Here is a 16,288-nt window from a genome sequence, read left to right on the forward strand (position 1 = left end):
TCTGACTTGACTTTCTTCTAGTGTGCTAAGGTCACCTCTTTATGCACAAAGCTGTTAAAACAGAAAGCTGTGTTCTTGCTCTGAATATTTAACCAGATTTCACAGCAAGTTTTCCGGACTTGGAAACCCAGCCAACTAACTAGTCACTTATTATCTTGTTTATTTTATCTTGATTGCCTGTCTTGTTTGACGATAATGTTTATAAATGCATGCATCACATGTAGATCAAGAAATCTGAAGCAGAACAGAGTTGCATCCTTGTATGTTTAATTTCTCTTCAGTGACAGAACTAACAACTTTGTAAGTTGCAGACATGGTAAACAAAACTAAAATGTGAAAAGTGAGCACCAAGTAATGAATTTAGAAAAAGAATGGCATGCCTTCCTAAAACATTCATTCTGCCGTAGTTGACAAACTAGCATTATCGTTTTTGTTATTAGGGATTAATTTACTGTTTACTGTGTTATTTGATTTCTTTTATCTAGTTTAATTGAAGTAGTTTTAAAAGTAATTTCCAAAACCTTTAGCATGGACTGGGTTTAACTGTTTTAATTGCGCTTTGTGCTTGCTGATTCTAGTGTAATATGTTGTGATACTGGCTTCTAGACACGCATTGGCATAGTGTGAAAATCCTTCTTTACCATAAGTTATGTACATACAGTAGCTCTTGAAAAATTGGGACTTGGGTAAGAAGGCTTTTAAACTATAGCTGATGATTCCTTTAATGTTCCTGCTTAAATAGGACAGTTGCCCGAAGGTTGGGAACAAGCAATGACACCTCAGGGAGAAATATACTTCATTGATCACAAAAACAAGAAAACATCCTGGCTTGACCCAAGGTTGGATACATCTGCCAGTAAGTACCAAGTGGAGTTTGATGTTCACTGACCCTCAAAATACGTTAATGCATCTTTTCTGTCCTGATATCCTAACTAATGTCTCCTACCTTCTCACTGTAACTAAACAAACTGACAAACGTGTGTATTTTTTGTGAAGGTGATCCTATATAAAGTTAGTCTTGCAGTTTCACCTGCTTTATTACAACATAGAGCTTAAAACTTCTAACTATTCTTTTAGCTGGTAAGACAGTAAGTACCTGGGTTCACTGCCTTCACTTTTCTTCAGAGATCTTTGCACATGTAATCCCTTGCAGCCAGCTCTTTAAATTTGATTGCAGTAAGATGAGGTTTGGAATCTGTTAGAAGTTACCATTTTGGCTCCCTGGATTGTAAAAAAATATTGAAAGACATTTCAAATCAGTGAAGTCAGGAACCTGAACATTTTAAAGATGCATTTTTCAAGCATTGCTTTGTTTCCCCACTCATTTTTACTAGACCAAGAACGAAGAAATGTTATGTAGGTTTATCGTTCTGTTTTGTACTTTTTGTCATTAAGAGTTCATTTGTTTGTGTTGAATGATTTCTCCAGACTTGTTAAACTGAAATAGTTTTAAAGCCGGTTACCAGAATGTTAAACAGACATGCGTTTCCGATTTGAGTTGTGCCAGCCTTCTAAACCTTGATGCGTTTCTGATCCTGTACAGTGTAGTCCATATAAGTCTTTGTTTACAGTTTGCCTGCCTTAGGTTAGTCTCATTCTTAGACCATATATTTGAAAATGTTAATGCAAAAATGTAACTTCAGATACTCAGCCTGTGTATTTTACATTTGTTACTTTGTACCCTCCACTGTGTTCATCCTGTTGAATAAGGTCATGTGGTTATGCCACCCGCACAGCTCGGTGTAAATTATTTTTATAATCAGTTTTTGCCTGGTGACTGGTGAGTGCTGGCCATCAGTCTTCTGTGCAACCAATCTGCCGATTTACTTCACCTTCACAGGGGTTGAGAACTGACTGAGAGGAGTCAGCATTAAGGCAAGCATTGGGGGAGTGGCCGTAATACTCCTCCCCTTGGTGGTTGACATGCGCATACTGAGCCACCCTTTTGAGGGATTATGTGTACGCTCCCATACACGCAAACACTGCAGGAAGCTATGACCCCTTGGAGGAATATTGCTGAAGCAGTTGGCAGCAGCAGCAGCTAAGTTCACATCCAGAGTCCAAGTGCTGCATGCTTGTTCTCTCATCCCCAGTAGGATATGGCAATGCAACAGACAGGAGCACCACATTCTCCCTGGGATGGATGTACCATATGCCTTACTCTCCCTCCAAGTTCATTCGGTTCCTATAGTACCATAGCCACTACTGAGACTCAGTTTTCAGGGTCATAGGATAAGCAGGGCTCTGTTTATCTGTACACCACAGAGCTGGGGAAGAGGCATGCATTTAGATTGTAGATGATGACTCTTACAGTAATCATGCATGTTGGATCATGTTGGAGCACAATCCACATACTGAACCATTCCCCCAACTGCTAAACAAGAAATGTCCTCCCATCTTGAAGTCTTCTGAAATACTGTAAGTCATTTTTTCTGGAGACATGAGGCCAGGCCCTTCGTTAGAGAGTGATCACCATATTTTTCTGGTGTTTATGCACTGTTTGGTAATAAGCAGCTCTGCACCTAGTGTTCCGCTTATCTGATTACAAACCTTCACAGTAGCTGCATGTTAACTAGTTTTCCCTCATTAGTTTGTAAGCTACCAAGTTAAAATTAAGGTGCACTTAAGCCCTTGTTGAACAATGTCAGAAGCCTGATCCTCATCCATATTTGTATCACAGCCTCTTGAAAGTTGTTTCACCTTTATATTCCTAATTCTTACTGTAGCTATAGTGACATCATTTTAGAAGTGTGTGCCAGGATGGTTGGCAGTGACCAATTTGTTATTTGTATTGCATGATCTTTGCAAAACTGAATGCCAAATAATACCTGAAATTAATACAAATACAGCATAATGCTGTCTGTCAAGTGTTCATTTAACAAACAAAATATTATTTTGAGGCTTGCCAGTTGGCAATGCATAGTTAATTGATATGGTGAACGAATCAGATGCAAGTGTGACTGACACCTGAAGAATTAACTTGGTGTCCTAATGATGATTTGCGACTGATGTATTTTGATAAACTATTTTACAGTTATTTGTTTGCTATGCTTTTGTGCAGATTTTCAAAATGGTATTTTGTTCCTGTCTGTTTTTGAAAGTGCATATTGTACATCTGTTTCTTGATGTATGCTTTATTTGTAGTGTAACATATTTTACTGTTCTCTGTTGCGATTCATTAGACCAGTTTTGTCTCTAACTTGAATTGTTGCATTTATTTTCATTTTATTACTAACCTTAAAACCCTTAATCTCTGCAACCCTCCACAAAAGATTGCCAGTGTGCGCACCAGTGTTTTGTACTGCTGAAAGGAAGTAAACAACAGACAGAAAAGTACCAAACACTGTAACAGTTATCAAGAGGAAAATTGTTCTTGAATTAAAGAAAACTACAAACTTTGTGATAAAAAAATGCTGCAAATAAAGTACAGCAGCTGTAGAAATGCTGCAGTAAACTACAAGTACGATGATGACTACAGAGCACTGTAAGTAGATGATGGCAACAAAGGCAGCTGTTCACCGAAATTAACACAGAGTAGGTATTTGTAAACAGTATAGAAAATAGTAATTACTGAAGCATTTTCCACATGTAACACAAGTGTACTAATACTTGTATAACTATGTATGTGAGACTTGGTCAGTGTTTAATGTTGGTTTATGTCTGAAGCAGTTGCTACAGCTTCACTGTTGCTCACAAGCTTTATTTTTAGACATTTTCTTCCATCAGTTAAATTTCTTTAAATTAAAATATTATATCTTCCATAAAAAAGCATACTGGTTAACTGAGTATTAAAAATAAAAGACAATTTGCAGGGTATTTCAAACATAAAATTTGTTCGTCGGGTGCAGCCATTTTTTTTAAAAACTTAGTTCAAGTACAGACTTTTTTTTTCTGTTGCTACCCGTTGTTACATTGTGACATAGCTATCTTAGACTCTTCCCTTCTCCGTCATACCTTATGTACCCTTATTTTTACTTAACTTCTACAGGACTGATGACACTGCAGGTGAATGTGCTGAGAGACTGGCAGTCCTGATTCACATCTAAATGTTGTAGATGTACCTAACCTATCATTTTGCCAGTTTTGGTATATGTAAACTAATGCATACACAAATCCAGTGACCCTACTTGGGGCCATTGGCGGTGCAGTGAAAACCTTAGTATTCACTCACAATTAGTGTTAACATGGCCAAATTCTTACAAGCATTCTAGGGTTTATTGCACTTAAAGTTTTTGGGAGCAGGTACAGCAGTGTTTGACAAAATGAATAGAGATTTGCAGGTAAATGGTTCTTCTTATGAAACTCACTTTCATTATAAATGATATTGTATCAACAGTAATTTAATGAATACATCCAAGAAGTGATTGCAAAAGTAAAAGCTGTGTTGCTTTCACTTCAGGCACTCACATGGTACAGAGTTCAAAATTTAGATATCCACTTCAAGAAAATGTACCTTTGATTATGCTGCCGTTAAATCTTTCCACCTGCAGAAATGGAAGACTTATAAAAACAAATTGATTTCTACATCGTATACTTTCATTAATGACTTGATATACAATTTACTGTATCAAAGGTTAACAGAGGTCACCACAGCACTGGTTATTGGCAGCTCTGCAATAAAAATGGGTGCAGTGAATGTCCAACACCATGAAGAATGGCATAGGTACTGTTGCTTTGTGCTAAAATACCTCTCGGCTAATGAATGGAACACTTTTACCCGTCTGTTATGGCCTTACAGCCCAGTGCTGTTATGTATAGCTCTTTGTATATGCAGGCTACTAAGGGGCAACCTCTGCCTCATGTATAGAGCATCGACAGACCCTGTTCTGTCAGACCTGTCACAAATTTGTAAATCCAGTAGTAGTGTGAACGCAACCACTCGAGCCCTCTCAATCTGCCTTTCAACAAAAGGAGGACATTTTGGAGGGAGAGGCATGTACCACAAAGAATACCTCTCCTGTGGAACAGTCTCCCTCTCCACATAAATGAGAAAAATATTTCTCTTACTCTAGTCAAACATAATTTGGATGAATGGATGGGAAACTGCAAATTCATTCCCAGTTTAGTAGCCATGTTCCTCATGGATAGAAGGAACAAGTAAATGTCCCAAGGACTCCCAACACATCCTTGTTCTGCTAGCCTGAGTTATTCGTTTGCAAAATATAAGTGTTAAAAACTACCATTGGAATGTAAGGCTAGGCTTCTTTAAAAGCCTCACAGAGCAATAGCCTAGAAGGACCTATGAAGTACTGCATAATAGTACTGGACTATCAAAGGGCAGTAGCACATGGTATAAGACAACTCTTGCACACGTGTCAAAGGTAACAAGTGTTTCGCACTACTGTCATAGCAAAACCCACACATACAGCACATTTCAAGTATATGTCTTCTGTTTAAGTCTTTGTGAAGCTGTGTGCACTGGGACACTGGTATGCCATGAACTTGTCAAGTTATGCAAAAATTTATTTTTAGCATTACATAGCTGAAACTTTGTTTTTAGCATTGTTTGCCATGGGATTCCCACTTTTGACTGTCATGGTTGTACCTATAAACTCATTGGTAGAATTCACTCTGATAGTAGCCTGTTTAGCATTGTGCATTGAATTTTGCTGGACCTAGTAACAGGTTTTTGAGACATCATACTATGCAAAACAAGAAGTTGAAATGTAGTATATTTTAAAATGCTAATTTATGTACCATAATACGAAGAAGCCAGTGTCATCCTTATTATCTCATCTTGAGATCATGATCTTTACATGGAATTGAATATTTTCACCCCTTAATACATTTACAAAGAACGATGGAAATATGTCCTTTTCAAACAGATACTAAATTTAAGACAAAAGTGTCTTTGCAATACTTCACAGTTCTGCTTAGTAGCACAAGTGGAATCTTGTAGCAGAACTTGCATTCTTCAGGTGCTTTGTAAGACTGGCATATAAATTCTGTTTTGTATTTGATTATGGAGGTCAGACCATTGGGTACAGCCTATTGTTCTGTGACATTTAGAGAGAGGATCAAAAGTTTCATTCCATTTCTCAGTGTCCAAGGATTCCATGTCAGAGTTTGTGCAGGTTTGCCATTCAGCCATGTTCTACATCTCAGCTCAGGTCATGTGACAGGCTCTATACTTCAGTATTTTAAATTTGTAGTAGTCAAGTACAGAATGCAACAAGACCTACAGAAATTCCTCAGTAGCTGTATAATCTGCACTTCCTAATGTTCTGCCAAGGTGGAATGGACCTACAAAAGCCTGATTTTTTTTTTCAGGTGTTTTGTGTGATATGCATTTAAAAAAGTTCAGAAAAGTTACATGCCATGTTTGCGACAGAACTGTGTATGCATGAGATATGTACATAAATGTGTGTGTGTGTGTATATGTATGTATATATATATATATATATATATATATATATATATATATATATGGAGAGAGAGACGCAAAATGAGTGCAGAAAGTGTGTTTGGTCGACTTCTGTTTAGTCAACTTTTGATCATCTAAACAAATGGCCAGCAGGTGTGGCAGATCGCATAATTATCTGGGTTTAGGAATACTCCCTTACCCCATTTTTGTGCGATCTGTGGGTTAGTATATGTAATTAGCAGGGGGGGGGGGGCTTGCCCTCCTGTAAAAAAACATTGTTTATGATTTGTTTTTGTTTTAGTCTTTGCATGTGCTGAGACTGTTTCTCAGCTCATGCAAAATGTGTTATTGACATTCCCATTTTTGATATGTTGTGGATGTCGTTTTAAATGTCGGCAAACATGAATGTTGCTATAACTTTAGATTTAAAAAAAAAGTGTGTGCGCATGTATATGTAAAATATATATATGTATATTTATATTTTTTATATATATATATATATATATATATATATATATATCTTATATAAAAAGAAAAAACAATCAACTCCTTACTTACAATAACATAATTTCACTCAACTTCTATTGACAATGTTTACTTGAAAACAAGAAAAATGTAAAAAAAAAAAAAATGTATTTTGCAAGGGGCCAAGCCCCCTTTCCTCCTACAGCTTACGTATACCAACTATAACATTGCACTTCATTGGGGAAAAGGAGAAACATCCGTAGCCATTCTTGTGCAGATCACTGCTACTGTACAAGGAAAAAGGAATTGACCATACAGACGATTCCTGTTCTGACAAATGAAACCGTTCAAAGAAAGCATTTGGGTCTCTCATAAATTTTATTTTATATATATATATATATATATATATATATGTACACACATATAGAAGGTTAAATAGATAATGAATTATCAAATCTGGAAGCTGGTATACATATCACAGCATGTGTGTGTGTGTGTGTGTGTGTGTGTGTGTGTGTGTGTGTGCCTAAAAACTGCCTCAGATCATCAGTTAGGCTTTGTGTTCTTGCACAAAAAGTAAGGCTATATAAAATGGGAATATTTTCACACACACACTTACTTTGCTTATTGTCTGAATCTTGTTCCCAGCAGCACCAGAAGATGATTGTGCACATCTTCCCTGAACCTGTGCTTAAACACTAGCGCTCAGTCCTTTATATTATTTTATTGGCAGTTGGATGCAGACACTGTACAGCTAGATCACTTGATAATATAATTAATAATAATTGTATTTCTCTGTGAAGCTTTTCTCTCCAAACCTTTGCTGAAAAGGGATAGTTCTTGCCCTATTCAGACTATCCTGGCAAACAAATGTCAATACATAAATATTCATTTACACACTGAAAATGTTGAGGATTAAAGCAGAAATATGAGCGTAAGTTGTAGACTAACACAAGATGTATACTGATGATAACTGCTATACTACCTGCTTTCATAGCTAACACTGTATATTATATATTATATAGTATCTCTCTCTTTGACAATGTTTGTTTCTTTCTTTTTTAGTATGACAGTGGAGCTTTCCTCCTTAACCCTTTACAGAAAATAGACACTTATCTGGCCTGACTATATCAGCAATACTATATATTCATTTGTACTTCGCTTTTTTTTTGCAGTCAATGTTTTCAATGTTTTTCATTGTTTTATTGTTTGAGTGTTTACTTGATTTAGTGTTTTAGTTTCTTTAAACTGTATAATTTAGTATTATAGCGGAGCTTTTCTCCTCGGGCCTCTGCTGAAAATGGACATGTATCCAGCCAGACTAGCCCGGTTAACAAATGTAAAATAAAAATAAATAAAATAAATATTATTTTAAAGGAGCTGATTTTCAGTTGGAGACCTTGGACACTACTGTCAAATGGTCTTTCCACATTTTGCATTGATTTTACTGTCAAGTCCAGCTTACCTTTGCTGTCAGTATTTTATTTCTTATTTGTGAATGGATGTAGTTACTTCGCTTCATTGAGTAATGCAAAACATCAGAAATAAAGGTGTGTGTGTGTGTGTGTGTGTGTGTGTGTGTGTGTGTGTGTGTGTGTGTGTGTGTGAGACAGACCGCCTTGCCAGTAAATGTACACAGGTACAGTCTCCAGCCTTGTGCCAAAATTCTTCCCATCCCCTTTGGAGTACATGCAAGCATTGCATCAGTAAACATACAGCTTAATTGTGCAGGACAACAGCATGTACTTTTCCAGTAGCATTTCTACTATGAACCCATGTACTTAAGTTGCGTCATTGAAGAATTGGTAGGAATTGTTACTTCCTGCACAGAGCAAAAGGCAGTTAAAATCGAACAGTAGGTACAGAAAAAAATGGTTTGCAAGACCTACCTTTAATACCGTACATTTTTGTGATTTGATCAGCTTTTATCCATAACTTATTAAAGTGTGCGTTTCTAGCAAGGAACAAGTGTTGGTTCTAAATAGGCTTCTGTACCATTACTGCACTGTGGATGCTAACAGATGACACTTCACATGAATTGTTGCAGTATTCATAGAGGTGACAAAGGCAATTGAGCTTCTAGTCCATGCAGTCCTTACTGATGCACTAGCACATAGACTGGGGCAAAAAAAACACCCCTTGATTTAAAGACCTGTCTGTCTATCAGGTCATTTATAGTCAAAATTATTTTTTTCCCCCCTTTTCAGCCCAGCAGCACTCAAGATCTTCCATGGTTTAGTTCCTGCTACTCATCTTTTTCTCTGTATTTATGCACAATTTACCTCTGACCTTCCCCAACTACCCTTAATGTTTTATATTGGTCTAGCCCTATGCATGCTAACTTCAAAAGGAAATTATAAACAGATCTTCTAATGTCTAATTGGATTAAAAAACACACATTCACATTAGTGTTCAACTCAAAAAGCAAAATCCATGATTAATACAAATCAAAAACTAACTGCAGTCTTGTCAGAGTGGCATATTCCAGACTCCAAACTGTAATCCCTAGAAATTACAAAGTATTTTAAGTGTCTAGGCCTTTGGCTAGACGAGAACTTTAAGTTATTTTGTTCATGGAAAAATGTTGCTCACATGAAGCCAGAAAAGCAATAAGGAAAGGAATATTTGCATATTGGCAGCAATTAGTAAGTCATAGTCTGTCTTCAAAAAGAGTCTAAACTAACTTCAGACATGTACCAGTAATATACTCCTGTGCTCTTTGAAGAGAATGTCACTGTGCTGTATTGACAACAGCTACCTGCTTTCCTATTAAACAGAGATGAAGGACCTCTTTTGTTTGAACTATTGTTTCTCTTGTTTGGGAGGTAGATCCTTACAAAGGACAGGCACAAACAATTTTTCTTCATGTGGTTCACTGTTGCACTCATAAATTTTGGGAATCCTGCCACAGTCTGAGGACCAAAGTCCAGCTTGACTTTTACACTTAGGCACCTTTTCTTCCTTCCTTAGTCGGGCTGAAATCACCTTACCTTGGGTATCTTTGCATTCCTAAAATAAAGGTGGCATATTTTCTGCTGTAGTTTTCATACCAAGCTCAGTGAGTGCACACAGCATGGCTAATGCTAATCCATCAGGTCCAGGCTGTGACTGAAGAGCAAAACAGGTAAGCAATCCATTGGAGAGTCTCAAGTAAAATATGTAATCCAGGACAGCAGCTAGTTTCAGTGTGGAGGCTTTCTAAACACCAGGGGAGGCGATTATGCTCCCCTGGGCATTGACCACACCAAAGTTTTCACTTGGTGGATCACTGCTATCTTACCCTCCAAAATGAGACTAGGCTAAGCTAGGTCAGGTATTTCTGCAGTCTTTGCAAGGCTTACAACCTGATCCAGAAAAGCCCTATGTGTGTGAGGAGCTCAGACCTGCATAAGAAAGAATACATCTCCTGTGGGAGATGGAGCCAGTGAGGAAACCCTGGCCTCTGATTTACCACTAGAGGACCTGTCCTTTTAGAGCTACTACACTTATGAGAGTGAGAGCATTTCCAGTGTCAAACACAGTAGGATCCAGCTTCTCGGAAAAGACCAAGGAACTTCTGGGATTTGTCCGTCAAAACAGTAGCTATTCCTCCTTTCCAAGAAGTTCTTTTGGATGTTTTTACTATCAGCCGATTAGAACCAGACCCAGAGCACATTTGCTTCTCAGAGAGACCTCAGTGTTTTCATAGGTTCCAAGAACCATCTAACTGTATAAAAATACTCCTCACAAAAGGGTTCTCATCCAGGAAAAAGAGGTCATTGTTCACCTCTACTCGGCACTCATTAGACCCATTGTAGAGTACAACGTCCCTTTTGGAATGTACCTCACAAGACATCTACAGCAGCTGGAAAGGTCACAGAAGTACCTCACAAAGAGGATTACTGGCCTCAAACAGATGCCCTACACTGACTGTCTCAAAAAACTCCAGCTTTACTCTGTAGCATATGGCCTACTCCGAGGAGATCTCTGCCTAACATATAAAGCTATGTTAAGCACCGAACCCTTGGACATGCTACACCTAAAGAAATCCCAATCCCTCTGAGCTACATGCTCTAGGGACATGTCACCACAATAAACAGGACATGCTGGAGGGATAGATTCCTGTCCCAGAGACTTCCTATACTCTGGAACAAGCTACCCATCTATGTCAAGCAAAGTTCCTCATTAGCACTCTCCAAGAAAAATCTTGAGTGGATGGGAAATAGGAAATACACCCCGGGGATCACTTCTGTGGCTCTGCTCGACAGGGGCACAGGAAATTAACTTTCTTGGGTGGCGTAAGCCAGGGAACCTTGTTGGCTAGGCTTACTTAGGCCCGTGGGCCAATAGCCTAGTACCTACCTATGAACCTACCCTTGACAAACACAGACATGGGGTGGTCCTGGAGTCTGCTTAAGGGAGCAAGAGGGGCTGCAGGCTGAGTAAACTCCCAAATGTCAGTGTGTGCGCACATCAGACCCTGAGTTTTAGGGCTCTAAATTGCTAATCCCACTTTTTGAAGTTCCAAAACATACCCTTAAGTAGCTGATGGTACAGTTGTTGAGGCATTCAGGATGAAACAAAGAGGTGTTCCATGCCCCAGCAAGCACAGATCTCATTTCAGCTTGGGAAGCATGGTATCAAATATAGATATAATGGAGTAGATGTACGGTTCTGGGCTGATGCAACAAGGTTATTCCTTAGAAACATTCTAGGCAAGGACCCTGTCCTTGTCTGAAGGTGTGATGATGCAGCTGCTTATTGTGTGTGTGTGTCTGAAGGTGTGAAGATGCAGCTGCTTATTGTGTGTGTGTGTGTGTGTGTGTGTGTGTGTGTGTGTGTGTGTGTGTGTGTGTGCAAAAAAGAGTTGAAGATCGGGAATTATTTAAAATACATGTTTCATCTCCACTTCCAAAATACTGTAAGAACTGTCCCACCAAGTATGTGCTGTTATACAGGAAGCAAGGCAAAGGCAAGCAAGCCAATGGAAGAATTGTGTACCAAAGTAGAAAATGGAAGCAAGAAGACAGAGGAGAGTGGAGGAAGACATGCCCTCCTACCAGCGAGGAACAATTGCGAATTTCCAGTCTCCCCCCTTTCTCTTTTTCTCGGCCTCAACCTCCTTACTATCCCTATCCGAGGGGCCTAGAGATCTGTCTGAACCTGTCAAGGTTTCACAAGTTTTTAAAAGTACATTAACCACAGATGCTTCAGATCAAGCATGGAGAACCCATGCTATAATAAATCTCAGTGTAAGGTACCTGGAGCCTATTAACGCACAAGTTTGACATAAATCTGAAATAAATCTTGCAGTACTGCATGCTTTACAAGTGCCAAGGACTTTGAAAATAATTGCTGGGAGGGGGCGCACATACTCTTACCATGTTGCAAGTCAGCCATGTAGACCTAGAATGAGGTACTGTAGTTAAAACTACTCCTGATCGTGACTCGTTCTCACAGGAGAAATCTATGGCAGATCTGTTAATCAAAACCTCAGCACAGACACACACGCGCACAGGTTCTACACAAGGACATCTTTTTGGATCTGATCAAGTGGGGTGTACAAGCGAGAGAGAGACCTTTATTTTTCTTTGAGCGGTAGAAAGTTAACCAAAGTCTGCTCCAGAACATCTCACAAAGAGACCTGGGAAATCGGATGCCTTCTCAATCAACTGTGTACTTTTCTTCCGCTTCTCTTGCTCCCCAGTATAGTTTTAAAAACAAAGGACATGAGGCCAAATACAATTTTTTTTTCTTTCCAAGGAAGCACTGTTTTTCTACCTTCTCCAGTTGGTGAGGGAAAGTCCTTTTCTTCTACCACAGCACGTCATCCTCCTGATACACAATGATCAAGCTACTTGGTTATTCCAAAAGAGCTGAGCTTTTTCTTCAGAACTAGAACTAGAAAATTTGATCACACATTAGAAAAGGTTGTTTATTTTTAGAATTTTTTTTTCTGGCTAACAAATGCAGAAAAGCAAGGAATAATTATATAAAATATAGGAAAAAACAGTTGTATAGGTTACATTCAAAATTTTTTGAACATACTGTGCTCCTCTGCTTCACACTGACAGCCTTCCCAGTGCCCCACATCCATCATTGTATCTACCAGTCTCTCCAGTTAGAACCCTGGATTGTAACCTATTTTGATGACTTGGGCGAACATGGGACATAAGGATGTCTGGAGTTGGAGATGGCTGTCCAAGCCTGACAGGGTTTTTTCTCTTTAACCCTGACTTCCCATCTGGGGACAGGCATGCAGTGGGAATGCACACCAGCTTAATTCACCTTGGCAGAAGCTCAGTGATGTTCCCACCCTAATTCCCCCCTTTAGACCATGCCTTTCTCTTGCTCAATCTGCAGCCTCTGCCAGCGATTTCATGGGCAAAGCCCATGTAACTGTCCTCCATCCCCAAGATGGACAGACCTCCAACCATCTGTCAGTCACCCGAGCCACTAATTGAATCCATGTTGAATGGGCTGTAGTAAGGACTTTACATTTGAGCTGTAATGTGGACTGAGCTGTAATGTGGACTGTTCTGAGTCCATGAGTTCAAGGCCTTCACCTGTATTCAGTCCTTCGACACCAGAGAGGCATGTGATTACATACTGTTATTTATCATCTCTTCAGTTTGCCTTTTTTCATGGACATGATGTAAACTCTAGTCTGCCCTTTTGGCCTTCACATTATGCAGTTGGAGCTTTCTTTTTTTTTACAGGAAATTGTTCCTGATACACATGGACTTTGTCCCTTGTTCCTGAAACTCTTGTGTTGTCAGTTTGACCCTAGTAATTTCCTGCGTGGAAAGTGATTGTCCTTTTTCCTTGATGCTGGAGGAACTTGTTTACCAGCAGACACTGGATTACCTTTGCAAACAAGTATGACTCCAGTTGCCTGTATGGCCTCACACATGGTGGAGACTCTACAATAGCCCTGTGGATGTTGACAGGTGTTAATTTATGTGGAATGGATAAGATGCTGTCAATGGAGGCCATATTCAGGGACCTCACAAAACCATCTGTTTTATTTTTCTTGGTACCTTCTAGGTGATTTCAGAGAAAAGGTATCAAGATTAGGAACTACTTCATTCTTATTAGATTCACTGTATTTTGTTTTAATTATGGTCACATTTTTAATTAGATATTTGGTTTGGCATTCTCTGAGTTCCACAACGTTCCTAGAAGAAGCTCACTAATGTGCCTGAAGATGAACATTTTTTTTACCCCCCCCCCCCCCAACTTATGGTTCCACCACCTGCATCTATTCAACGTGTTCTTTCTTGCAAGGTTGAGAGTCTGGTGTTGTCCTGCTTTTTGAGCCCTACAGCCCATTTGTTTCAACCAGCGAAACCATGTTGGGTTCCATCAAATGGCAGGAGTCCATTGGTAGGGAGTGGCTTCTTGCTTCCTCAGAGTGGGCTGCCATGTCTGTCTGGTTGGGTGAGAAAGGTGTGTATTCTTTGGCTTAGCAGGAAAGTTCCTGCCTAATGTGAGCCCTTACAGGTGGGCAAGTGTACTCCCATTCCATCAGACCCCCCCCCCAAAGGATGAGTGAGCTGGTGTGCTCAGTCCTTCAGATGGATTTACCATTTTTAATAATTTTAAATGTGAAGGAGAACCATTAGTGCTCTGTTTCTCATTGTGATTACTACTGTACATTTAGTAAGAAAAGGCTCCATTGATGCACTTAGAATTTACAGGCCTTTTGCGAATATAGTGGACTTTAGCAACCTGGTGGCCTTTAGTACACGGGGCATCCATCCTGTCTTGGGGAAAAAGCCTTCTATAAGCACATGTAAACAAGAACTATTTCATAAAATTGAGCATAGGTCCAAAAATAAATGGACAAGGCAGAATAAGCAGTAGTAAAAGAACCAGATGGTAAGAATTGAGAAGCCATAGTGATGCCTTCAGTGGCCTGAGGGAGTGTGATCCAGAGAGGTGTCCTGGAACCTGTTTAAACTGTGTCCCTACCTGTCCTTAACCCTTTTAGATTTCAGCCTGTGCAACCATCCAGGCCTCTAGCAGGGTGAGTGAGGCACGCAGCCCAGAAGCTGGGTTTCAGAAGCCAGTGATAGAAGTCTGTCCATTCATCCTTCATAGTTTTCTGCTGTTCATCCTTCATAGTTTTCTGCTGTTCCATCTGAATGGAGGTCTCACCACTGATTTGTAGTGCTTTGGAGGTCCCATTAGTTAACAGGTTTCTGTGCAAACCTCTTCCCTTGTGGAAGAGTGTACAGTCCACTTTTCTTTGAAGGTTATATACCTACTCTGCTGAAGTCTGTCTCAGCTTCAGCATATTTGATTATAGAAAAATTGCTAATGAATATGGGACTGTATGGCACCGAATTTTCCCGTAGACAGTCCAACCTTCAACATCAGGAGTGGCACCATAAATAAAAGAAGGAATCCTGTTTCCCCGGATACCCTCAGCTTGTGAACTGGATGAGGAAAATCTTACTTATTTAAAATAGATGTCTTTGCCTTTGAGCTACAACACTGACATTGGGCTTCCCTCCAGAAGACCTTTCCTTGCTTCATCTTAAACTTAGGCATTTTAAACAAGCTCAGAAGAGATGTTGGAGCTGGGTATAAAGGAATTGATGCCAGTGGCTGTCCTCCAGGTGTTCCAGTCCCTTGAAGATTCCTTGAAAATTCCTTCCTTAGAACAAGAGTCCACTCACCAAAAAAATAGATTTTGCAAAGTGCAGGATACCTGTAAGTACCTGTATAAAATAATGGTAGGAGAGCTGATCTGGCAGGGGTTTTCCCGGGCACCGCAAGGGATCCAAAGTGACTGTAGGTCTTAACATGGTCCCTGGTGATCAGCAGATCACAATGCTAGAGACAAAAAAAATATGCCACTTTCACTTTAGCCTTTAGGACAGCTAGCTGATAAAAGTGACATTAAATATCACGGTGATGCAGTTAAACAGGTAGATCACATGCCAAGAGAGAGACTCCTGATGAAGCCCTGAAGGGCAAAATTGCTCAACTAATACAGAAGGTCTTTATGGTGGAGAAGTAACATTAAGGTGCTGTGATGCAGTAGATTCATAAAGTAAAAGCACAGCAACAAAGACAGTTTTACACAGGTATACTTAGCAAAATGACAAGATACAATTGCTGAATTCCCCTCTTGGTAAGATTTTCTTGTTTGGGCCACTTCCCAAAAAATGTTTAAGAATTGTAAGAGTTGGAGAAAATATTGAGTTGGGCAAATAGTTGCTTAGTTGCTTAGTATCTGATACTAACCCCCCCCCACACACACACACCCCTGGTGCAGTATATTTTGTAGTACAACATCATGGCCCTCATGCAGAAAACAGTCAAAATCTGAACAGTTCAAAATAAGAGGGCCGCTGAGGACAAGGAAGCTTAGAGAGGAGGCAGGGGTGTTTGGGTCAAGCATCGGTGTAGTGGGATAGGAGAGGTGTCTCCTTCCTACCAGCTCTTTCCTACTGGCTATACTTGCAGTGT

At 39.5% G+C, this 16,288-nt stretch overlaps 1 protein-coding gene across 6 annotated transcripts in view; it reads left to right on the plus strand.

Annotated features, from left to right (window-relative positions):
* WWTR1 (WW domain containing transcription regulator 1) overlaps positions 1-16,288 on the plus strand; it is an 837,533-nt gene that overhangs the window by 619,950 nt on the left and 201,295 nt on the right. For 4 of the 6 annotated variants that reach the window (XM_044070605.1, XM_044070607.1, XM_044070606.1 and 1 more), the window contains exon 3: positions 743-856. The exons of the other annotated variants lie outside the window; for them this stretch is intronic. In XM_044070605.1, coding sequence (XP_043926540.1) covers positions 743-856 — 114 coding nt within the window. The remainder of the gene's footprint in view (positions 1-742; positions 857-16,288) is intronic. 6 annotated transcript variants of the gene reach the window in all.

Source organism: Protopterus annectens, chromosome 4.part1, assembly GCF_019279795.1.
Source record: "Protopterus annectens isolate FY-2018-M chromosome 4.part1, PAN1.0, whole genome shotgun sequence".
Taxonomy (NCBI): domain Eukaryota; kingdom Metazoa; phylum Chordata; order Ceratodontiformes; family Protopteridae; genus Protopterus; species Protopterus annectens.